General features: G+C 42.0%; 1 protein-coding gene across 2 annotated transcripts in view; it reads right to left on the reverse strand.

Moving 5' to 3' along the window:
- Positions 1 to 2,227: 2,227 nt before the first annotated feature.
- Positions 2,228 to 25,331, reverse strand: part of UNC5C (unc-5 netrin receptor C) — a 382,711-nt gene continuing 359,607 nt past the window's right edge. For both annotated transcript variants that reach the window (XM_063136050.1, XM_063136049.1), the window contains 4 exons: positions 16,916 to 17,065; positions 15,603 to 15,767; positions 4,642 to 4,820; positions 2,228 to 3,589 (listed from right to left, as the gene is read on the reverse strand). In XM_063136050.1, the coding sequence (XP_062992120.1) occupies positions 3,424 to 3,589; positions 4,642 to 4,820; positions 15,603 to 15,767; positions 16,916 to 17,065 (660 nt within the window). In that variant the 3' untranslated portion in view covers positions 2,228 to 3,423. The remainder of the gene's footprint in view (positions 3,590 to 4,641; positions 4,821 to 15,602; positions 15,768 to 16,915; positions 17,066 to 25,331) is intronic.

Genomic DNA, 25,331 nt, shown 5'->3' on the forward strand with positions numbered 1-25,331 from the left:
TCCAGCGAAAAATAAAAGGTAAATTAAAAAAATACCCGCTCCCGTTCCCCCCACTCCACCCCACCCCCGATTGGCACGGAGCTCCTGAAGAGCTCTGTGCCCGGCTCCTTGCATTTACTTGCGAGGAGCCAGGATGAAACTGAGATGGTGGCCCACTCCTCCCGTGGTCTCAGGACCATCCTGAGACTGTGGGAAAAGTCGGGATAAAAGTGGTGCCTGTAATCCCAGGGAAATGGAGGAATCATCCTTCTCTGCCCCCAGAATCCTCTGTGCATCATATGGATGCATAGGGATGATCCCGGGATAATGACTGGTCTAGACATGCCCTGGGATAACAGGGTCTCAGTGCTACTGGTAGGATAATGGGTATAAGTGGGGACTATGAGAAAGAACTGGGACCTGTGCTGAGTGCAGTGTTTGCTTTATTATTTAAGTGTTATTACAACTGAAAATTTGTCATTTTCTATTCTATTATGAGGTTTAGAAGTGGATAAGAAGTGACAGCAGTTTTTTTTAATTATTATTAAAAAGACTATTGGATTATAGTCATTAACAAACTTTTTTTAAAAAACCAACCCATTAGAATTGTTGTGATATGGAAAGACACTAGAAGTTTAGTATATCCCTAGACAGAGTTTTCTCATTTATGACCCAATTAAAGACAAGACATTGGCTGCCCTGAGGATGCTCCCCAATAAGGCTTTCCTTGGGGAAACCACAGTGGGAATGCTTTGGTCATGATCAGGATCTATCCGGTTACTATGGGGTCAGTGAGAGGGCTGGGCTTGCTAGAGACTCTGGAGACCACATATCACAGAAAACGTTCTTCAGGTCTATTAGAATTGTCCTGAATTCAAAATGAAATTTACAGAAGATGGAAAAGGAGAGCAATGATAAAAGGACATTTGACTCCAGTGATTGCTGTACCTTTTTGAAGAGCCAAACAGAGGCTGTTGCAGAATACAAAGGATAATTTGGTCTTAGGCAGCCACTTGCAAAGCCCAAGTAGTGCATTTCAGACCAAACCCTGACCACATTTGGGGGGCGGGGGAAGATCTTATGCCCAGTCAAAGCCTATCCCTTACTTTTGACTGTTCAAAGGCTGAAGGCCAACTACTTTCTGAACACAGAATGCTTTATGAACGCTGCTCTGTGTTTAATAAAAACACAGCCACTGGGTGGAAAATAAATGCCTGTTGAAATGTCAAAATGGGGAAAAGGTCAGACAAAATTCGCCTTCTGTGTTAACCAATGGCATTTTCACAGTTTCCTTTGGAAATGCAGACTTGAGAACCTTCAAAGAAATGAATTCCTGCTGAAGAATGCATAGTGAAGATGAATACACACACACACACACACACACACACACACTGGAGGCCTCAGGCAAGTGGGGGATGGCAAGAGAGCTCTTTGAACAAGGGGAGAGGCAGGGAAAGCAGGAAACAAAAGCCAAATTGGGATGTCCTGTTGTTGTTGTTGTTGTTGATGATGATGATGATGATGAGTCATGCAAAGAAGAACTTACTAAGTACCAAGAAAATAAAATTGCACATGAGCCACAACTGAACACTCATCAATTTCATCTGTCAAGAGGCCACCAACATCAGATGGCCTACTGTTTCAAAGCACCTCTGAGGAGACATGGAATTAAAACCCAAATGTGCACAGGGTGATTGAAATGGGTTTATAAGACAAATGATTTTGAGGAAGAAGTACAGCAGGGGTGAGAAACCCTTTTCTGTTGAGGGCTGCATTGCCTCACAAGTAAACTGTTGAGGGCCGCAGGTTGGTGGTAGACAGGACTGAAGCCAGTGGTGTGGTGGGCAGTGGTAGAGCCAAACGTGTCTGGGTCACCCCTTTTCTTTTTCTCTTTCTGCCACCCCAGGGAAGGGGATGATCCCTCTTGCCAGAGGTCTGAACTGACTGTAGGCAGAACACTTTTTGAAAGTAGGCCATTGGCTTTTTAATACATAAGCATTTTTGGCTCAAGACCATTATCTGGAGGGACCCCTTCTCTAAAAGAACAACAGTATACAACCAGCTACTATCAATCTAGTGATATGCATAGGATCAGGCTGTTAGTTGTCACTGAGAGATGGCAAATCCAGGCCCTATTGATTTGCAAGAAGCTTTGATGGCTTACGGAAAACAGAAAGGGAAGCCAACAAAAGAACTTCTCTAAATGAATAAGGGACTTGTAGTGTTTTTCTTTCCACGTGAAAAAAAAAACTTGCTTGTGTGAAATGATCAACACAGACTGAGCTGTCTTAGCGACATGAATGCGTTATTATCCATCCATAAAGGCAAGCTTGTCATGAGAAAGATTTGTTGCTTAATAGCAACCCATTCAATGGCTCATTGGAATGGGTTTTAAGGGAAACCCCAGAAATGGTGTTAAGGGGATCAGAAAGAGGGAGAAATCTCCCATTAGAAAAGATTAGAAGACCCTTGGCAGCCATAAACTGGTTCCATGGTGGTTGCTGCCATTGCTCAAATGATTAATGCTGCAGATAAATTTGGTAAGCAAAAATAATACTAATAATAAGATATATAATATTCCTTGCACTAAATACTATTCAGGAAATAATCATAAAAGCAAATTCTTTTTCTTTTTTTCTTTTTGTAGGGTTCACCTCTGCCCCCAAACCACGCCAAATTGCATATCACACACACACACACCTTTTGATGATGGAGGCATGATATGTTGTGAGCTGGAAAACAAAATCCCTGCAGTTAAGCCGCCAAAGCACACAGGCATCCCTGGGAAAGGTAGGCAAAGGCTCCTGCTCAGAATCCACATTATCTCCTTGCCAGATACACGAGTTTAAAACTCTGGCTTAACAACTCAATCTAGAAAACAGTCTGGTGGTGGGAGGATTATTTTAAGACATCTGCTGGACAGATCTGCAACCATGAAATGGGTCTGAAATGGATGTTGGGAACAGATTTATCTGAAAATAGCCCCAACCCTGCTTTGTCCACGGCTTGGCCTAGAATGGCTTTCAACAAAAGAAGAAGAAATATATAAAAAAAGAGCCATGGACAGTCATTTCCATCCCGCTGCCCAGGATTTGATGTAAACAACGTTCATAGAAACTGGGATTGTTAAGAAAGTTTATCCATATATCTGGATAGCAATAAAAAGCGTTTCCTAGGAAACTGTAAAATCCTGTACCAAGCAGTGTACAGCCAAGCTGAGAGGAATGTTAGATTTGAACTATGTTATCAAGGTAACAAGTTTGCATGATTTCTTTCAAATCCTGTGATAATGTACAAGGAGAATGCATGTGAAAAGTCAGGATTTTGTGTCTTTTTCCCTCTGGAATGCCTCTGGTTATGAAACGCATTGGTCTGGGGTGCTCGGTTTGAGTAAGTCACAGCTGACATGGTTAACATTCCTTCTTTCTTCATTCTAAGGTCGTCTCAGTACTTCCCTTCCGCTGCCAATGAAACGACCGTCTCGTGTCTTCCCATCTCTTCCAGGACTGTGGCCAACAAGCTCAGGTTCCCATCGGGGAAATTCTGGGCTTCCCAAAGGTCTAAGATAACACCAGTGGGGCTTGATTTTGTGGCAAAGTAATTGAGGTACCTGCAAGGAGACAATGCCGATTGGTTACAAATGGTTTCCATTCACCCAATTCTATCCCCATGCAACACAGGTGTTCGGTCTCTTTCAGCACAAGTATTGAATTCAGTTTTGGGAAAGCTTTTGGAGAAGGGCGAAAGCTACCAAAAATACCACCATAGTTTAATTTCAAGCACTTCCCGCCAGTAACAAAGCCTTAGGAGAGGCATTTCAATTGTTCTGAATGGGGGAAAAGCCATGCAAAAGCCAGCAAAGCACCAGACAATAGGTCATAGGGGGGACGACGACGACCCTGGAGGGCTGTAGTGGGATCCCAGGTAGGCTGTAGTTGGCTCCCGGGCCAAGGAATGAGCACCCCTGCTCTACAACATCAACACCATTGTCCGTAGCTGGTTATGCAATGGTGCAGGGAGGGAGATGACTGACTGTACTGTGTATCACTGGGAGGCAGCAGATGTAGGGGACAGCTGGGACTGAATAGTGTGGGCATGCAACTGCAGAACGGACAACATCTCCCAGCACAAGTAGTGCCTCTGCTGCCACCCAGCACTACTTTGCTAGCAAGGATATGGGGTCCTTCTCCCCTTCTGCTATTGCAGTGGCCGAATATTACATTCTGCTCAACTTGCCTTAGCCAGAATTCCATTAGGGCTAACCATCACTCTACTAGTAAGCATGAATTGATGAATCAGGACAAAACACCCTTTTTATTACTCGTTGCTCCCTGATTGTCAGCACAACAGTGTGATCTAAGTGCACTAGAAGCCACAAAAAAACCCCATAAAGCGATCTTACGTAACATGCATTAAGGGACACAGGGCCTAATGCAAAGGAAAATGAACTTCTAGCCTCGGACTGATTCTAGTGAGTCCTATTCCCATACTTGACTTCTTGCATGAGTTTCTTTGAGATCAATGGGCCTGCACAAGAGCAAATTTCAGTGGGGAATTGTACATCAAAAGTCCCAGAAGGATAGTGCCATGCATTGCAAGCACTTGCATCCATGTTTCTTCCTAACTGCCATGTTGTGTAGCTCGAGGGGGCAATGCACTTACCTGTCCAATTTTAGTTTATGGGCCAGCATCCTCCAGTCATGGCCTCTAGTCTGAGGAGCATCTAGGCTACTGCAAAGCTTCTGTCGGATTGGGAGGGGGATACTGAATGCACACGGTCCTACTATAGTGGTGATGGTGTTTGCTGGATCCATGAGTGGATAATCAATGCCAGAAGGTTCCTGCATTTCAGATAAGGGTATGATTGCAACATTATTAGCAGAGGAAAGAAAATTATTCATAGATGGGCGATTTCTGAAATATAGTCTACTAGAGAATGTAAACACTGGATGTTATAGAAGCACATATATGGTAATAATTAATCTCATTAAGCCACTTTGAATATTTTTTAGTAGAAAAGTTGAAAGGCAGTGTGGTGTAGTGGTTAGAGTGTTTGACTGGGACTCAGGAGATCTGAGTTTTAGTTCCCCCCCCCCTCAGCGATACAGCTCACTTCAGGTCAGTACCTGACTCTCAGCCTAGCCTACCTCACAGGGTTGTTGTAAGGATAAAATGTAAGCCATCTTGGATTCCTTGCAAGAGGAAAAAAATGTGGGATATAAAAATAAATAAATAAATATTTTTAAAATAAATTAATGAAATAAAATTAATGTATGATGATCCTTATACCAAGCCAGACCATTCACCCAGCTGGCTCTTGTCTACTGTTAAGGTTGGTCCAAAGTCTTGGATACAATTCTTTTCTAGCCATGGAAATGTAAGAGATTACTGGAGATCCCTTACTGGAGATTCCCCAAATTGGAAGACTGACTGGGGGATGTTGTGAGTTGTAGCACCTGGAGGATGCTTGGTTGGTGAATGCTAGGCGAGGGATGATATTATCATTGTTTCAGGCATTTCAAGCCAAAAAGTGACATACAAGGCAATAAAACAGCCTAAAAGAACAATGCAAAATTAAAACATTAAAACTGGAGCAAACTCACAATAAGCAAAGCAACATGTTTTAAACAAAATTGCACAAAACCGTCTCCGTGAAGGAAAGACCTTTAAGAACACAAAACTTTTCACCAGCAAGTAAAATGAAAATAAGGAGTTAGCCAGGCGGATCTCCCAAGGAACATTGTAATGAAGCCGAAACCATAGTTTTGGCCAAATGGGGGGGGGGGGCGGTGGAATTTTGGCCTCTTCCCAAAAATAGGGCATAGGTTTGGCCTCAAATTATTTCCTGGTGATTCAAGGGTGTTTTCTGCGGTAGAAGCCGAAGGTAGTGCTTTTCTTTCATCCTACCCCACAAGTTAGAAGTGCATTGTGGACTGCAGCATGTGGAGCAAAGCTCTGTCTGCCATGTCTCCTTTGCCCCCTAACAATCACATCACTTGTTTCACCAGAGAGAAAGAGAGAGAGGAAGAGAAGGGCATACGGGTGGGGGGGGGGAGGGAGAGAAACAGATTGAAGTCACCTCTAGCCACCACAACAGGCTTTTGAGTCCGGGATAGGGGAAGGGAAGCAACAGCAGCTGCCTCCATAGCTGGAGCTGCTGCAGCATTTAGCATTCCCTCCCCTGAACCATCACAAAACAGTTTGGGGTGTAGTTTTTGACAGCGGGAAATATGGAATGGACACCTCAGTGGATCCACTGAGCCAGTCAATGGTCACTTAATGGGTGGTGAATCAGAAGGACATTTCAGCTTTACCCAAGAGAGTGGGTGCCACCACTGAGAAGGCCATACTCTGCAACCTTGCCAACATCACCTTCACCAAAGACGGGAAGCACAGCATTTGCTGCTCATCTAAGAGGACAGGAAAGGACATATGATAGCAGGCACTCCCTAATGGGAGTGGAGGTGAAGTTTCTCCATAAGGATTTAATCTGGGATCTTCTGCATATAAACATTCATTTCCCATATGATGCTCATGCTTGCTCTTCTGCAGCCTTCCCTAACCTGCTGTCCTCCAGATGTGGTGGACAATAATTCCCAAAACCTGGAGCCATCATATATACGGCAGTATATATACTGCCATCATCTGAAAAATATTGAAGAGTTTTGGTGGGAAAAGCCTCTCTCTCAGATATTCTAAGGAGTAACACCTTCTGCGAATGCAAAGACATTGTGCTATTGGAAACTAGGTTCTAAACTATGCATAAGAGGAGAATCCAACTAAAGTTCCATTTGCACAAGTGCACTTGTGCAACCAGCTGTGGATTGCATTTTCACAGCTGGTGGTGCACTACAGTCGTGCAAGTGTAATGTACAAATGCTAGTGAAATGGAAGGATTCAGCAGAGCTCTTCCAGCACTATTTGAGTTTGTGGAATAACACCGCTGGATGCTGACCTAAATATTTAACATTCCCAGATGCTGCCCATCTTCACTTAAAATCAGCAAGAGCTGTGCAGGTAGTTGTCACCCATGAAAATACCCGAAGAGAGAAATTTTGAAGGGGGCTGTTAAAATAGAAACCTTCTTTCCACAAGAAGAAATGTCACAACGGAACAGACATTTCAATCCATCAGGTAAACAATATTGGCAGACTGAAAAGTAAATAACAACAGATCCTTGTCACACGGCAGCGCAATAACACTGAAGCTGCCCTCACAGGCAATGTGCCTCATCTGTAGTATTCCAAATCAATTTACAAAGCGTAATTGCCCTGATTTGCAGATGGGGCAATTGAGGTCAAAACATATGTCTGAGATAACGCAACAACTCATTAGCAGAACTTATGCTCTGACCTCTGCCTTGTCCCACCCTCCCCATGAGAACAGCACCATTTCCCCGCTGCATTCACCATTGAATTAAATGATATGTAACAGTGGGTTCACACAACAAGCTCACCCGCACGGAGTATTTGAGTGTGGCCCTGTTCAGACGTAACTTGGGGAAGGATGTTAGGCTAAACACGTTCTCTGAAGCCAAGTGCAGATAAGAGTTTATAAATGTCTACTTCAAAGGAGAAGTGAGCTTTTAATGTCCCTATTTTTTTTCTCCCACTCATATTGAAATTATTCCATTTCTGAAATCTCTTCATTGGCTTCCAATTCACTTCAGAATCCAATATAAACTTCTCCTGTTGACCTACAAAGCTTTTCACTGTCTAGCTCCTTCCTATTTCTCCTCTCTCATCTCACACTATTGCCCCGCTCGTGCTCTTCACTCCTTTGATGCCATGTTTCTCGCCTGCCCAAGGGTCTACTTCCCTTGCTTGGCTTTGTCCATTTTCTTCGGCTGCCCCTTATGCCTGGAACGCTCTTCCAGAACATTTGAGAACTACAAGTTCAATCGCAGCTTTTAAAGCTCAGCTAAAAACTTTTCTTTTTCCTAAAGCTTTTAAAACTTGATTTTGTTCTGACTTTATACTGCTAGTTTTACCCTACCCTGTGCCTGTTTGGTGCATTCTCTTCCCCTCCTTATTGTTTTATTATGATTTTATTAGAATGTAAGCCTATGAGGCAGGGTCTTGCTATTTACTGTTTTACTCTGTACAGCACCATGTACATTGATGGTGCTATATAAATAAATAAATAAATAAATAAATAAATAAATAAATAATAATAATGATGGTTAGTTCTAACCACACCGAGCTCTCCCACCACACGTGCACTACTCACCCTGCCAAACCACCCTTCTGGACTGCGTGTGTAGCTTCTCCTTGCACTGCTGAGGGGTGTGGGAGTAGCTGGTCTTCTGTAACTACTTGGAGAGCTTTGGGAACAGGATTTCGTGCCTTCTGGCCATCGGCCAGCAGAAGTGACGTTTTTGCTTTATATAATGGCCACAGGGAGCGCAGAAAGTTCAAGGTCACTACACTGGTAACGGTGACATGGGATTGAAAACATCTTTGTCCTTGCTAGGGATGTTGCAGGCGTTGGATATGGGGTAGAGTTGGACTCCCCCCGGTTAGCCTGCTGGACTGGGGTTCACGAACCCTCACTGCGCGAGCCACTGAACACCCTGAGGAGCTCCACACAACTGCCCATCCTCTTAGTGAGCTGCCGTTATGCGTAAAAATGGCAGCTTGTTATTCTGCGAAAAGGGTCTTACATTAGCTGCAGTTAACAAATGTTGCTGCAAGGATAACTTGTATTATGTTCTTGCAGAGATGTGCTAGTCTTTTATGCATTAAGTAGCTTGTTGGATGGGGAAAAGGGATTGTTTTTAAATAAAGGGGATATGTGGTATTGTGGTAGGTGAATTGCGTGTGGGAGTTGTAGTAGAGGCGAGCTTTTAAAGGAGACATGAGCTATTAAAGTCCCTAAATTCTTCTCCCACTCCGATTGAAATTATCAGCTTCACAGGATGACAAATGCTTTGCACAGTATCAAAGCTTTTGTCAGCCAGGTACTGTGGCTTGTTAACCACCTTGAACAATTCAACAACAAACCATGGGTTTCCAAGCTGACTTGTTTGAGAAAAATAAGCTGCACTGTGTGGTTAACAAGCCACCTTGCAGAAAATGTGCTGTGTTCAGACAACACAATAAGCCATGATACAACAGCCCATTGTTCAACAACAACTCACACTCAACCCTTGAATGTGGGTTAGCGTGTTGTGTGAACCCAGTCATTGCCTATCTCCTTGGAAGAAAAGATTCATTGCAAGACTGTCAGAGACAAAAGTATATTGTTAAAAACTCTGTTAAAGCATATATTCACTCACTCACACGCACACACACACATTAAACCATACACAAGAAAAACCCTGCGTGACATTTAAAGTAGATGAGCACAATAAAAAACGTATCACTTCAGGATCTTACATCTGCAGCAGAAGAAAAGAAATTAATTTCGGCATCATATGAGCTGACTGGAAAAGCAAAGCAAATGTCTGTGAACTACTAAAACAAAAGAGATCAGCTTTAAATGTCAGTTTCTTTCCATTTCAACTAGCCGTCTTGATATCTGTGATCTAACTTGCGCTCCAGAATGCATAAAACCATTTAAACACTTGCCAAGGTCCCAGGACGTAAATAGATCTCAGCATAATAACAAAATGTAGCATGCCAAGTTTGTATAAATACAAATATGGATGGCAGTAAGCACTAACAATCAAAAGGCACTGTGCAACTATTCAGTCTTTTCTTTCTTAATTAATTTTCCATGAGAAAACAAAAAGGCAGAAACAGCAGCAGGAAAATATGAGAGCATTACCAGTGGATAATGATGGGTGTCTACATGATGTTGTCTTCCATTCTTAACTCTCCCATGTTTTCCTATCGCTCTTTCAATCTTTTCTATTACTGAAGAAAATGTGTTAAGGAAAATAAGATGGAATCTCTGCACAATGTCTTCTGATTGGTAGTGCTAGGAGTTCTCCGTCTGGAAGCACCTGACATCATCTGGAAAACCTTCTCCCACCCCCTAAAACTCTATGAATGAGGCAAAGCAATTGCAGGATGAATGCCACATCTGGGTGCACCCTCTCCCACACGCTACATTGTACTCACTAGAATTGTGCGTTCTCGGAAGCCAAGTGCAGATAAGAGTTTATAAATGTCTACTTCAAAGGAGAAGTGAGCTTTTAATGTCCCTATTTTTTCCTCCCACTCAGATTGAAATTACCAGCTTCACAGGCTGACAAATGTTTTGCATAGCATCAAAGCTTTAATCAGACAGGTTTCGGGGTGGGGTGCTTCTCCTGCTGAAGTCCTTGCAACCCCTTAAAACTGGACCTATGGAAGGTGATTTGCTCTGGCATGCTTCATAGGGTGCATTTTGAGAGGCATGGGGGCAAAATCAGATTGTGGAGACAAAGGCCAGCAGGGGAAAAGCCAGGAATTCTTCTCTAGCTAAGACTGTAAACAAAGCTGGAGAAGAAACTAGAGACTTGTGAAGCTGGCTTCTCCTTTGAAGCTGACTATTCTGAACACCTGATGTTCATTTCTGGGTTCAGCTCAGGAGAACTTTGCTGCCATCCCAACTTTCAATGTAATTTTAAAGGCCTAAATGGTTGGTGAGATGAGGCAAGGCTGGAGTGCATGGGTGTGTGACGGACATCATTAACGAGGAGGCAAAGTGGAAAACTCTATAGAAATAAAAAGGGAGGTTTTACACACCCCTGGTGTGTAATCAACAGCAAATATACTACAAGCTGTGTTATCCCCTCTCCATATTCCTCTCTAATGGATACAATCAGAGCGCAGAAAAGAAAACAAGTTATTTTTCATCTTTCCTTTGCTACCAGAGCCCATGATTATGTATAAGCAGATGAAGTTTGTTATATATTAGAGTTTCACTAAAGAGAACACCCACTCTTCTGCTCCTTAGCTAGGTTAAATTAGAGATTACTTCATTGCAGTACTTATTGTTATAATTGTTTATGATACTTGTTTTACCATCTGTCTTTAATGTTATGGTGTCCCCTGTTGAATATATAACTTTATACCCAATAACCAAGCAGCTGTTATCTGTAATGGTGCACAATGTTGAATTAAGTAACTTAAGTAACTTTCAGCTGTCATCTCTTGGCCCTTCAAAAGTGACCCAGGAAATCTCCATTACTGTAATTCAAACCCCTCACACTGTGGCTGTTCTGAGCTGATAAAACACCGAATGGTCCCTCAGACAAAGTAATAATGATGCTTACTATACTTAACTTCATAAGTAGGTGTCAGGACTTGATGCTTGGATACAATGGATAAGGACGATCTCAATAATTTATGAAACAATTTTATAATGAGTGAATTTGTGTGAAAATTAGTTATTTCTTTTTGAAACATAAATTTCCCCAATGATAACATAATTAATATTATTTGAATTAACTAGCATCCCTATCCTGGAAAACCAGCTATCATGGTGAGAAATGCATACATCTAACAATGTAAGACGTACATTGTTAGATGTACGATTTTTCAGAGGTGGTTTTTTTAATATAAACTGTGTGACTCATAAGTTTACTGCACTTTAAACACCGGTCTGCTTTAATATCTTTATACTGGCTTAGTTCAGACAACACGTTTCTCAACAGTGGTTTTAGAACTCCACGGTGGAGTCTTTATATCACCGTTGAGAAATGTGCTGTCTGGCGGGAAAACTCCACACAATGGTAGAGTTTTTTTGGAAAACACTCCATGCAGAATATTCACACTGTGTGGAGGAGAGTTCCTGCACAACCATTGTGTTGTGTGTTGTGCGACAGGCTCTGTGGAGTTTTCTGTTGCATTGAGTTGACTTTTCCCACTGGCTACAGAGTACCCTGGCAAGAGTGGTGAAAGGAACGAGTGTGGCTCTAGGACAGCCACAGGGTTGTGTTTTTTGCAGCAATGGCTGATGGGATACCATCAGGAGGACAAGGAGAGGAGAGAGGGCGGAGGCACCATCAAATGTTGTGATGGATTTTACTCAACTTCACAGTAGCCCACAGTCACACAACAGTGGAGTTAGACCACGTTGCATGAGGAGTACCCCTTAGGAACTCAACCTTTGAGTGGAGTTTTCACATTGCACTGACTAATGTGTCGTCTGAATTGAGCCACTAACTCTATTTCTTCTTCTTTGCGAATAATACGGCTGCGATATGGTCAATACACACATTGAGGAAAAGCACATGCTATGTTCTGAAACAGCTGCTCCCGGGACTTTTGCACTCCAAAATGGAAGTGAACTTACATGTTTTCTGTTCTCCATGTAATATGATCCTTGGGAATATGAACTTAGCATATCAGAGGAAAAACTATGATATGACATGATTCCATTCGATGGGCAGGCTATTTTTGACATGGGAGAAATGATACAGTCCCAGGTGGGCTGTACCACATGCTCGCTAGGGCTGATGGGAGTTGTAGTCCAAAACAACTCTATCAGGGTCTTTGGGCAATCAATTATTCCAACGTTGTCAGTGCTTAGATTCTCCTCTTCTAAGTGTAAAGCTTTTACTTCTCACCCTTCTAGAGCTCTGGAGTTGATTTTAGCTATGCTGCCACTGTCACTAATTTTAAGAGTTTTAAAAATGTATTTTTTGACCAATGTTATAATCATACATTTATTTATTTATTTCTGTTATTATATACTTCAATTTTGGGGAAGCCTCCTTTTCCCGCTTACCAATTCCCCTCCCAGTCAGGTACTTTACACAGTCTTACTCATCTGTGATGTCGGCTGCTGCTACAGAAAGCTTATCAGCATTTCTCCCATCTATTCTCTTTGAGGGCTCAGACCGCAACAGAATCATGAAACAAATCATTATTCACTGTCGTGCAACTCACACAAAGTCTTTATGCTGCTGTTTCCCACTTTGAGGAATAATTTCTCATTTTTAGATTTTCTCTCTCTGTCTGATCTACCTTCCTCTTTATCTGTTGGCACTTGTACGCACCAAACAGAAGGCATTTATCAGAGGAATACCTGGCCCTTCCTCCTGATCCCCAAAATGCTGTTTCCTCAGTTGTCACTAGAGTTGTGCGGTTATTGAACTTCACAGACGTGTGGAGCTCAGAAAGTAAAAACACCATCCAAAGCCAGCAGGGGTGGAGCTGTGCAGCTGAGAGATATGGCTCGCAGAATGAAAACTGCCGACTGGTTGCTATGGTACCATGACACTAGGATCATTCTTTATTAATGCCAGTGGGGCCTTTGACAGAAGTTGCGTGTAAGTCAAAAAGGGTGGTGAAACTCTGGGAGGGAATGGTGACCTCTCTTGCCCACAGCAGGATAAGGGAAAGAGAGAAGAGGCAAAGGAAGCAACCTGATGGATGAGAAGGTCTGCCCTTAATTACAAGAGATGAAAATGAAACCTGTTGAAGCAAAACCCTCACTGATTGTACTAGACTAGGATTACACACAACTGTTTTTCTTAGTCTTTCTAGAAGGTAAGTTAGTCTGGGTCCAATTCTGAAATATTACATTGGGTTTGAGCCAGATTAAATTAGTTGAAATCAATGGAACTTTAATCATGACTAACTTGCCTCATTGATGTCAAAGAGACCTATGTGCAGCGAACTTAGTCTGGATCTAACTCATTCTAACCATTCATCGGTACATCTAACCATGTTACTTAGCAGTAAGCGAATTCCTTTAAGTTATATTTTCTTTCAGATGAAATATTTAGGAGTGGGTCGTAAATAGCACAATGTGTTTATTGAGACAAATTTATATCCTGCACTTCAGTTCAGATAAAGCTCTCAGGGTGGCTAAGAGTGATAAAATATAATAAAAATAAAATAGCAAATAAAAGACTAAAAAGCCTGACAAATAAGAAGGATGTTGTCTGTCACCAAAATGACAAAAGATTTAGCACCAGTGTGTCGTTCTGGGGAATGAGTTCCTTAAGTGGAAGGCAACCACTAAAAAAAGGCCCTTTCCTCAATTGCCACTTGAGTGGGATCTCTCATGATGATCACAATTAGGGATGGATGAACAAGCAATGTTAGAGATTGCTAGGAGTCTCTGAACACTGGTTTGTGCCTCAATTCCCATTCATGCTTGTGATCACTGCTCAGTCTGTGTGGACAGGAAATTTATTATTATTATTATTATTATTATTATTTATTTATTTATTTATATAGCACCATCAATGTACATGGTGCTGTACAGAGTAAAACAGTAAATAGCAAGACCCTGCCGCATAGGCTTACATTCTAATAAAATCATAATAAAACAATAAGGAGGGGAAGAGAATGCAAACAGGCACAGGGTAGGGTAAACAGGCACTGGGTAGGGTAAAACTAACAGTATAAAGTCAGAACAAAATCAAGTTTTAAAAGCTTTAGGAAAAAGAAAAGTTTTTAGCTGAGCTTTAAAAGCTGCGGTTGAACTTGTAGTTCTCAAATGTTCTGGAAGAGCGTTCCAGGCATAAGGGGCAGCAGAGGAAAATGGACGAAGCCGAGCAATTTGCACGACTTGCACTAGTGATCTCATTGTTTGTGCAAATTTCCTACATAGACTAAAGCAAGGATGATTCAGTCTACTGAAGAAATTTGTGCAAATTAGGAAATTTGCGGGAATCAAACTGGGAACCAGGAACGAGACGAATATGAGCATGTCTTTGACAATTTGTGAATATTTTCAGTGGATACGTGCTTCAAACAGGGCATGCTTGCATGTTTTGTGGGCAAAAACAAAATCCTCATACATCTTTAATCACAATACTAGAGCAGTTTTACGTGGTAGTGGTTAGTCCCATGTAATAAAGGACTTTAAAACATTAGGACCCAGCACTATGAATTGTGCTTGGAAACAGATGGGTAGCAAGTGCGACTGTTTAAGTATTAAAGTGCTCTGCCCATCTGGTTCCAGTCAACATCAGTTTATGGGCAGTCTCATGTACAACACATTGCAGTGATTTAATCTGGAAGTTACCAGAGCATATCCAGGAGGGGTTGCAGCTGGTGAACCAGCTGCAGCTGGCAGAAGATGCTTCATGCCACCAATGCCGACTGGGCAAAGAAAGGATCAGATTTAAAAGCATTGCTAAGCTGTGAACCTGATCCTTTATGGAAAGAGTAACACCATCCAGAATAATTGAACCACAACACCCAGCTTAGATGGACCAACATTCGCCTTGTCAAAATGTGATTGTTAGTTCTCTCATGTGATCGCTCTGTACAAGCATTTTCCACACAAAGTTGTAACATTAGTCCTGATGCAGAATTACACTGTCCGTGGGTTGCTTCTCCAGAACCGCAACACACTGAGTCAGAACCCCCATGAACTAGGAAGCCATATCTGCATATACTGTATACAGCCATTTCCCCCATTATTTCTTTTGTCTCAAACATGAACATAATCATGAAGAATGGACCCCTGTCTTAAAAAACATGAGTAGCAGTTTTCAGGACTGGTAGTAAAAGCATCGAAAGAGAGATTTCCTCAATGTCCCTTAGAACGTTATTGTTTTTCCTATACGAGCTTGTGATAAATGTCCTCCATGCCTTCTTTTCAGGAAATGAACCATAGTTAATGGCTACAGTATTCATAAAACATTATGCATATGAGCCTGTCCAGAAATATTGGTAGGGAAGACAGCCTCATCTTCTCCCTCAGTCACCAGTGCAAAGAGATCTCCTTACCTCTGATACTGAACAGTTGAGTTGGAATATTTGTCCCTCCCCTTCAACCTGCCGTATGCAGAGTTTGCACACCAGCTCCAGCGTGTTCAGGCTGAACCTTTCCAGGGTGAAGGTACAATGCAAATTTCTCTGACAGCCACTCCAGATATGGTAAAAGGGAATTTCCTGCAGAAAAAGTGATAGTGATAATAAAAAATGGGTACTCTGATTCCTTACTTATTTCAGGTAAATTGGCTGTAACACCCCCAAAACTGGATGAATATGACTATTAACTAAGATACTGTTGGTTGGCAGTAGGTTCTGAATAAATAATAAAATAATATATATTTTGCCCAATGCAGAATTAACTTAAGGAAGTCCCCCAACACAAGACATGGTGATGGCCACTAACTTAGATGTATTTGAGACCAAAAGATTAGGAGATTTGTGTGTGCAAACTTCCTCGAATTGCTCCCAGTGTGATTTTTGGTACACTGGTAAAAAGTTTCTTTTTATTGTTCATGTTACAAAAAAAGATGTCCTTTCATATTCTTGGCACGAACCAAGATGAAACAAGTCAAAGTACAAACACAAATAGACAATGAGCATAAAGAAAGGAAAGGAAAAAAGAAATGAAAAGAGAGCAGCTCATTTAAAAGTAAAAGCATCGAGAAATTCCTAGTCGGCTGGAAGTTTGGCTTATAATATCATTGGTCAAGTATATGTGATGCTGACTAGGAACATAAGAAGGTGCCTTATGCCAAGTCAAACTATTGGACCATCAAGCCCAGTATTTTTTGACACTGGGCCATATGACTCGAAAACCCATCTTGGGTTAATTTATCTGAGAGGGGCTCCAGTGTGTGCCAGCTGCCATTATGAATATGCAAGCCCCAGCCAGGAGTTGCCATGGCTTGTAGTGTCATCCAAACCCCACCAGTGTGGACTATTTGAGGGTTAAACAACCCTTTCATAACCCTAAAACAGACCATTTGAAGATTGTTTAATCCTCAAATAACCCTCACTGCCTGGGTTTGGACAACATGACAAGCCATGGCAATCCCTGGCCTGGGCTTACAAATTCATAATGGCAGATGGTAAGTGCTGCAATGCCCCAAGGGTTAATTAACCCACGGTGAGCTGTCATGTCATCTGAACCAGGTCACCAACTTGCAGCAGATCTCTATGGTTACGGGCAGGATTTTTTCCAGCCCTACCTGGAGATGCTAGGGATCAAATGTAGAACCTTCTGCATGCAAAGCATGTGTCCAGGCCTTTCCACTACATCCTTCCATAGTATGTTGAGGGGTATTTCTAGCACTACCAATTCTTACCTGGTATTTAGCCAGCAGTTTGCTCTTCCAGAGGGAATGGGTGATATCATGAATGGATAAGCGGAGGTTATGAGTACTACCCTTAAAATGCAAAGCCTTTGGTTCTTCCAGGAGCTGTCCACCCAATTGCCTCTCCAACTGTAGCACCTCCTGTGTATTGCAAGAAAGACAAAATGCATGGGATTTAAAGCCATCTGCTTTAATCTGCAACCCAGTTAAGACTAACATATTTGGATTTATGTTCAGTTCTGAATCTAAAGCAGCTAAAAAAGCTACCACCACCACCACCACCACCTTGCATCTTTCCATTCTTCCATGGAATACAGGGAGGCATAAATGGGGCTTATACTATTTTATTCTGGAAAAACCCTGTTAGATAGGCTCAGCTTAGAAGTAACCCAGTAAGTTTCATAGTTGGAAGGGGATTTGAACATAGGCCTCAACAGTCCATGTCTACTGGTGTGAGTGCTGGTACGTTACAATACACTCATACTAGTATAAAACTAGTAATTCACTCTTAACTTGAGCCATGAATCGAGATGCTTGCTATTAAATAAATCTCTGAAAAACAACAGGAAGGAATAGCTAGACATTATAGGAAGGACATCTGTTCCACAGCCATATTCCAGAGCAAGGACAAAACTCGAATCTGTTTCAACACTATAAGGGCTTTATTTAATCATGTTTCCATTGTACAAGCAATGTTACATGATAGGCAGATTTGCCATTATGTGGTTTGCTTAATTGCTTGAGAGAGTCAAGGTCAACGCCCATGAACACTCATACATTGACAACATGTCATTCTGGATACTGTTCTGCCTGAGTGTTTTTCAAAAGAACCTTATTCTTTGCTTTCAAGAGATTTCAACTCATGAAATTGTCACAAACCCTTGGGCCACATCATTGGTCGGTTCCTTCATTTTAAATGGACCGGTACATCGGGCTATGCAATAGACACACTGATATGTTTAGTGCAATAGAAATTGTGTTTAGAAGATGGTTTTGACCTTTGATTGTACTGAACCTCTTTTATCCCAAGGTCCCGGTCCCGGTTCAAAGAAGCCCTTGCAACCACATTCCAGCGGGGCGAAGACGAAAGCAAAAGGGGTGGAGCCCAAAATATAAAAAAAAACACCAGCATATTTTCGCTTAAAGCTCTTCCTGACAGTTACTAAGCCTTAGGAGAGGCATTTCAACCTTTCAGAATGGGGAAAAAGCAGTGGGTGGAGAAAGGGGTAGAACCATGGGAAGGGGGGGGCATTGCCATCAGGGCAAGCCGAAGGCTGGACTAGGATCACAGGAAAGTCAGATTTGGCCACTGGACCTGAGGTTCTGCACAAATGATGTAAAGAAATGAGGTCCAGCAGGGTCTTTTCAGTTTGGGCAACTCCCTCCCCAAAGAGGCTCTCCTGACACCTAGGTTAAGGCTTTTGCACTCCAGATGGGGGGAAAAAAACTATTTATTTATTTATTTAATTTCTATATGGCCCAATAGCCATAGCTCCTTTGGTTGTTCACAAAAATTAAAACCACAATGCACAACTTAAGTATAAAACTTAAACCACATTATAAAACCACAATATAAAAGTACAACCAGAATAAAACTGAGCAGCAATGCAGAGATTTAAAATACAGATTTAGAACAGTGAGCTAAAAGACTAGGATGGTAAAATGTTAAAAGTACTGAGAAAATAAAAAAGGTCTCATCTTTTCTATCTTAGATTATTTTTAGTCCTTTTTTTTTAAAGTACGTTGCACTGATGTTATTCTCTGCTCCTGCTTTTATTCTATTATCGTTTAATTCTGTTTTACATTTTATTTTCATATTGCATTTTTGTGTCGTACGGGGGAATAATCTGTTTGTAGCCACAGGGGTGAAGAACCTCAGGTCCAGGGCCCAAATCTGCCCTCTGGAGCTTCCAATCCATCCGGTGTTTCCTATATGGCCATGCTCCCTTTCCCTGGTCTAATCTCCCCCCACCCCACCCAACCAGTGATCATTGGTTGGTTTCCAGCTTTTGAGCCATTTCCCCCACATTTCAAAAGGCTGAAATTCCTCTCCTCAGTAAGAGCTTTAAGATACAAGTTACACAGAGGAGGGCCAGGATCTCTTCTTGATCAGACCAGACTCAAGGAAGCGAGATTCCGTCTGAACACCAGGAAAAGCTTCCTGACTGTTAGAGCAGTATGACAATGGAACCAATTGCCTAGGGAAGTTGTGGGCTCTCCCACACTAGAGGCAGTCAAGATGCAGCTGAACAACCATCTGTCAGGGATGCCTTGACATGGATTCCTGCACTGAGCAGGGGGTTGGATTTGATGGCCTTATAGCCCCCTCCCAACTCTACTATTCTATGATTGGTACCTTTTAATATACTTGGCCCCACACCTTTTGCCTTTGGCTGCACTCACCACTGCCTCCCAAGAGGTTCTCCAAAACTGAATTCTGCTGTCAGGCTGAAAGAGGTTCTCCAACCTGGTGGTAGTGGGTAGGGTCAAAGACAGCTGTGGGCAGGTCCATCCCTTCTCTCTCTCTCTCTGCTCACCCCAATCCTCCTCAGGCAGTTGGCTGCCAGGGAAGAGACCAGATCATATTTGCTAAAGGTCTTGTCACTCACAGAGGGCTTTTGAAATGAGGCCCTAGAGCCTTAGGTTGTGTACCCCTGCTAGGACAATAGTTAAGTGTCCCAAAAGATTATTCAAAGTGGCTTTGGCCCATACAAACAGTGACATATTCACAATATATTTTTCTCATTATATGTGTATGCAAACACACATGGAAAGAAAAACCCAGGGCTCATGTGGTTCTGTTTCAGCAGTAGTTTGCAAAAACATTATATTGGTCATGTGCATTGTCTAAGTGAAGTCATAGATGTCCTCCGCTAACCTGACAAGCCCTAAGCCGAAGTGGTGTATGTTTTTACACTATTAGAAGAAAAAGAACATAATTAGAAAGCTTTTAGGATTCAGGTTCTGCCAATCAATCAGTTTCAGCTTTTTCCAAATAGACCTTAATTACTTCATGAAGATGTCTAGAAAGCAAATCGATAGTAATTATTTGATTATTATCAGTGTTCATTATGTCCAGATTATCTCCCTGGGTTGTCTAAAGGAAAGTTTGTTACGTTTCCTTACATTAATTCGCTGATATATGCCTTACGCAGACTGTACTGGCACATATGATCAAATTTCACTTTTGCATGCATAATTATGAACTTGCTCATATGTTACTATTAGTTATCATTTGTATAGTGCCTTAAACAATCAAAACTAATCCCAACAGCCCAGTGGAGGCTGGTGGCTCCAATCAGTGGGGCTGTGAATCCATTCTGGGTTTCAGTCAGAACCAGCCAAACCTTTAAGGAGCTGTCGTAGGTGCTGAACCTTATCCCCAAAATGGGCTCAGCACCTTAGTTATTACTTTTAGAGTTCTGGTTGGTTCTTAGGCTTTAGCTAGACCTAAAGATTATCCCAGGCAAATGGAGGGGTCGTCCCTGTCTGCTCCCGGTATCCCCTGCGTGTCATTTGGATGTACAGGGATGATCCTGGGATATAGGCCTGGTCTAGCCATGGCCTTACTGAAACCCAGAAAAAAATTACAGCCACACGTAAAACAGAGCCACTAGCCACCACTGCAACAACTGTTCTTTGGTGTGGGTTTCCATTATTCCTATATTGAAGATGGGTGGGTGTGAATGAGTTTAAGAGGCAGTAGTAGGCAAATTAATGATAATTAGCAAGTTTATGGCTGCCCCAAAATTTGTACCAAGAACGTTTGAGGGATTCAATCTTACTATGAAATGACTCAATCCATATCTCTTGGAGTAATGTGCAGATTGGAGTTTAGCTATCCACTGTTTTTCACATTTCTCTGAATGTTGCAACGCAGTTTCAATATCTCAAAATGCAAATTTACATACTTATTTTGCAAGAAAATACATGGTTAAATATTTATTTTGATTGTATTTTTTAACGCAAAATACTGTGTAAAATGGAGATAAATTATGAGAATGAGACATGGATCAGAAATAGATTGATTCGCCCGTCCTTAGTTCACACTGTTAGGACACAATCCTAAAAATATTTTCTAGACGTTAAGCAGTGAGACCTACTTCTGAATAAACATACATAGGTTTTCTCTGTTAGCCACTATGCTACACATAGGGTGGCCCCTTTGCATTCCCCCCCCAAAAGGAAAAGATTTGCATAAAAGTTCCTTGGCTAATTTATATGTACAGATGCAAAATTAGTAATAATCACAATAATTTAAACAAGGCACCCCAAAACTGTGGAATTCTCTCCCTAGAGAATACTCTTGGTCAAACATACTTTTGACCAACGCATACGTGCAACTATCCTCTCTTCCATTTATTTCTGCTGGGATTCCCCAACATAAGGCTAAACTTTTTGTAAATGTCAGGCTAATTTTATTCTTCTTCAGCATCCTTAGAGGACAGGGGTTATCAGTTTGAGGGCACTTCCAGATGGAGGTGGTTTTTTTAATGTTCTGTATGCTGATGCAGTACACCAGAGAGGCCCAAAAGCCACAGAACAGCTGTGCCAATCCTCTGCTGGTTGCTTTTAGGCCATATGGCAGACCAGAAACTAGAAAAAAAAACCCAAAAAACTATTGGTGGCACCATCAAAAAGAGGAACTGTATTGCCAACCAGCACTACAATTGGCCTTCCTTAAAATCCCTTTCCCTGCTTTCAACTAATGCTACATTTCTAAAATCTGCTTCCTAGATACAATCTCAGCCAGGTGTGCACAGCAGGTAGCATTTGCGTCATACAGAGCACACCAGCCATGTACTGTGGCTTTCCAAATGCTTCTATAAGTCCACTATTTTTGGTCCTACTTGTCAAACACCACCTGGACAACAACCTACTGCTGGCATGCTACATATAGCCCTGTGGGCTGCATGTTGTGCAGTCCCAGAGTAAGGAAATAAAAGGAAGCTTTGGATTATTCATCCATACATCAACAAGGCAAACCAAAAGAAATATAGATTGTGCCTACATGAGCAGATCATTGTATTCCTAGTAACAACATTTATCTCCCTGATGGACCTGTGAAATCCAAGACTCTGGGAAGAGCCTCAGACTCCTGCAGAAGTCAGCAGGTTAGATGCCTCTCTAACTAATTCTCAGAAGATGTTTGTTTGTGTATGCAAATTCTGGAGAATATGAGAAGACGACCACAAACCATGCGAACAAAGACAGGAAGATAGGAAAAGATAATTTATCTGTTGGAGACTCAGACCTTGACACTGCTTAGAACTTAATCCCCTTTTAATGAGTTTGGGATGCAATCATATTCTGATGAATAAAATGCAGTAATTTTCTAGCAGAAGCTGTCAGACCTTGCCCCAAATAAAGCCCATGCAGAGCAGGAAAGCTTTGCTGGCTGATACTCGATGGCTGCAGGCAGAGTTTAAGATGGTATATGACACAGACAGCTTTCCCCAAAACTAATTTGTTTTGTTCTTCCACTGTTGCCTCCCATTCAAACAGTTCTTGCACGTTTTTGAAGCGCTACAAAAACCTGCAAAATTGGTTCGACCTGAGCTGACATAGAGATGAGAGTACACACCCCAGAGATAAAAATGGGCAATATAGGGCAACATCATTAGCACTTGCTAAGAAAAGGGGAAAAGTAGTGGTTTTTCATCATATTTCAGTGGCAAAGTGTCAGTTTTCCCTTTGCCTAGCAACCGCTAATGATATTGTGCTAGCAATAGTTTATGTTAGTGCTCTGACAACACCGGATACTGCCCAATGCCTCTTTTATATCACCTTCATCTTTTTTTAAAGATCCATATGGTTTGTCTTCATCCTATTCTATTAAACATTTCTTTGCCATGTTTCTGATAACAAAAGATATTAGCTCCCCTACACCTATGACAAAGCTAATACACTATAATGTTCTAGAAAACCCTGTGCCAAACAGCATTCATAATGACAACAATGTGCTAAGACTGCATTTGCGAACAATGGGATTTCCTAACCTGCATGTGACAACTGTCAGAGCTAAACTAAACATTCTGATTTGCCAACGTTGTCCCTATCTTCAAAAAGGGCAAAAAGGAGGAACCTGGGAACTACAGACCAGTCAGCCTGACATCCATCCCTGGGAAAATTCTGGAGCAGATTATAAAGAAGTCAATCTGTAAACACCTTGAAATCAATGCAGTGATTACTAGAAGCCAACATGGATTTGTCAGGAACAAATCCTGTCAGACTAATTTGATCTCATTTTTTGATAGGATAACCTCCCTTGTGGACTGTGGGAATGCTGTGGATGTCATATATCTTGACTTCAGCAAAGCTTTTGACAAAGTACCACATGACATTCTGATTAACAAACTAGCTAAAAGTGGGCTAGATGGAACAACTATTAGGTGGATCCACAGTTGGCTACAGAATCGGACTCAAAGAGTACTTATCAATGGAACCTTCTCAAACTGGGGAGAGGCAACGAGTGGGGTGCCGCAGGGCTCAGTCCTGGGCCCAGTGCTCTTCAACATTTTTATTAATGATTTGGACGAGGAGGTGCAGGGAACGCTGATCAAATTTGCAGATGACACAAAATTGGGTGGGATAGCTAATACCCTGGAAGACAGAAACAAACTTCAAAGTGATCTTGATAGGCTGGAGTGCTGGGCTGAAAACAACAGAATGAAATTTAATAGGGATAAATGCCAAGTTCTACATTTAGGGAATAGAAACCAAATGCACAGTTACAAGATGGGGGACACTTGGCTCAGCAATACTACAAACGAGAAAGATCTTGGAATTGTTGTAGATCACAAGCTGAATATGAGCCAACAGTGCGATATGGCTGCAAGAAAGGCAAATGCTATTTTGGGCTGCATTAATAGAAGTATAGCTTCCAAATCACGTGAGGTACTGGTTCCTCTCTATTCGGCCCTGGTTAGGCCTCATCTAGAGTATTGCGTCCAGTTCTGGGCTCCACAATTCAAGAAGGACGCAGACAAGCTGGAGCGTGTTCAGAAGAGGGCAACGAGGATGATCAGAGGTCTAGAAACAAAGCCCTATGAAGAGAGACTGAAAGAACTGGGCATGTTTAGCCTGGAGAAGAGAAGATTGAGGGGAGACATGATAGCAGTCTTCAAATACTTAAAAGGTTGTCACACAGAGGAAGGCCAGGATCTCTTCTCGATTCTCCCAGAGTGCAGGACACAGAATAACGGGCTCAAGTTAAAGGAAGCCAGATTCCGGCTGGACATCAGGAAAAACTTCCTGACTGTTAGAGCAGTGCGACAGTGGAATCAGCTACCTAGGGAGGTTGTGGGCTCTCCCACACTAGAGGCATTCAAGAGGCAGCTGGACAACCACCTGTCAGGGATGCTTTAGGGTGGATTCCTGCATTGAGCAGGGGGTTGGACTCGATGGCCTTGTAGGCCCCTTCCAACTCTGCTATTCTATGATTCTATGATTCTATGATTTGGTTCATATGTAACAAGAAGCCACTATGGGTGAATTTCTTCACAGGGCTTCTCGTTGTGGCAATAGCAGCCATTTTGAATATTCAAGCCATCGCTGGGTTATGCCGTAATTTGTCATTATGTGCGAATGGGGAATGTGTGTGTGTTGTTGGGGTAGTTAACAAGCCATCCACAGCTCTATAACAGCCCATGGGTTCTACATGACTTCAACCCACCCTCACTGGGTTCACATGTAATGAGATGCTATGGTGTACCCCTGCGTGGCTCGAATATTGAAAATGGCAGCCACCACTTAAATGAGAAGCCTTGCAAGGAAATTCACTCATGGTGGCTTTTCCTTGCATGTGAACCAGGCCGCTGTCTTGCATGCATGATTAGGACCATGATGCTGTGGGAGGGGGAATTAAACCTTTCCCTCACTCTTTTTTGGCGAAATACCACCTCCACCTCTCCATAGCTTCACTATGTATGCTAGACAGAAAGTTTAATTTGGCCTTCAAATACTGGCAATGCAGCCAAAACCTTAATGATGGGAATCTAAGCTTCACTGAATCATAAATGCTAATGGAGAAGGTGTTGTACTTGTGAATACAGCAAACCTGTCCAGCATTTGATTGTTAGTATGTGTGGATTACCTTATTGGATCTATCTTTATAAGACTGTTACAATAAATATTATCTATATGGTTAACAGTAATCTGTGTATTAACCACATCATAATCATCCACAGGATCATATCTCACAGGATCACATGCAGAGATACAGAAAGCAACAGCCTCACTTCATTTCCATTGCAAATTCTCAGCACAAAAACTGCAGACAAAGTCATCTAACAACGCAATATAGCAGCAGGCGCTTGATTAACAACCCCGGAGCTTCTTTTATCATTATCAACTATTTACAAAGAGGCATTTATATGTTTTGCATCTCTGGGGAACTGGCACTTAG

The sequence above is a fragment of the Elgaria multicarinata genome, chromosome 10, assembly GCF_023053635.1.
Source record: "Elgaria multicarinata webbii isolate HBS135686 ecotype San Diego chromosome 10, rElgMul1.1.pri, whole genome shotgun sequence".
NCBI classification, from domain to species: domain Eukaryota; kingdom Metazoa; phylum Chordata; class Lepidosauria; order Squamata; family Anguidae; genus Elgaria; species Elgaria multicarinata.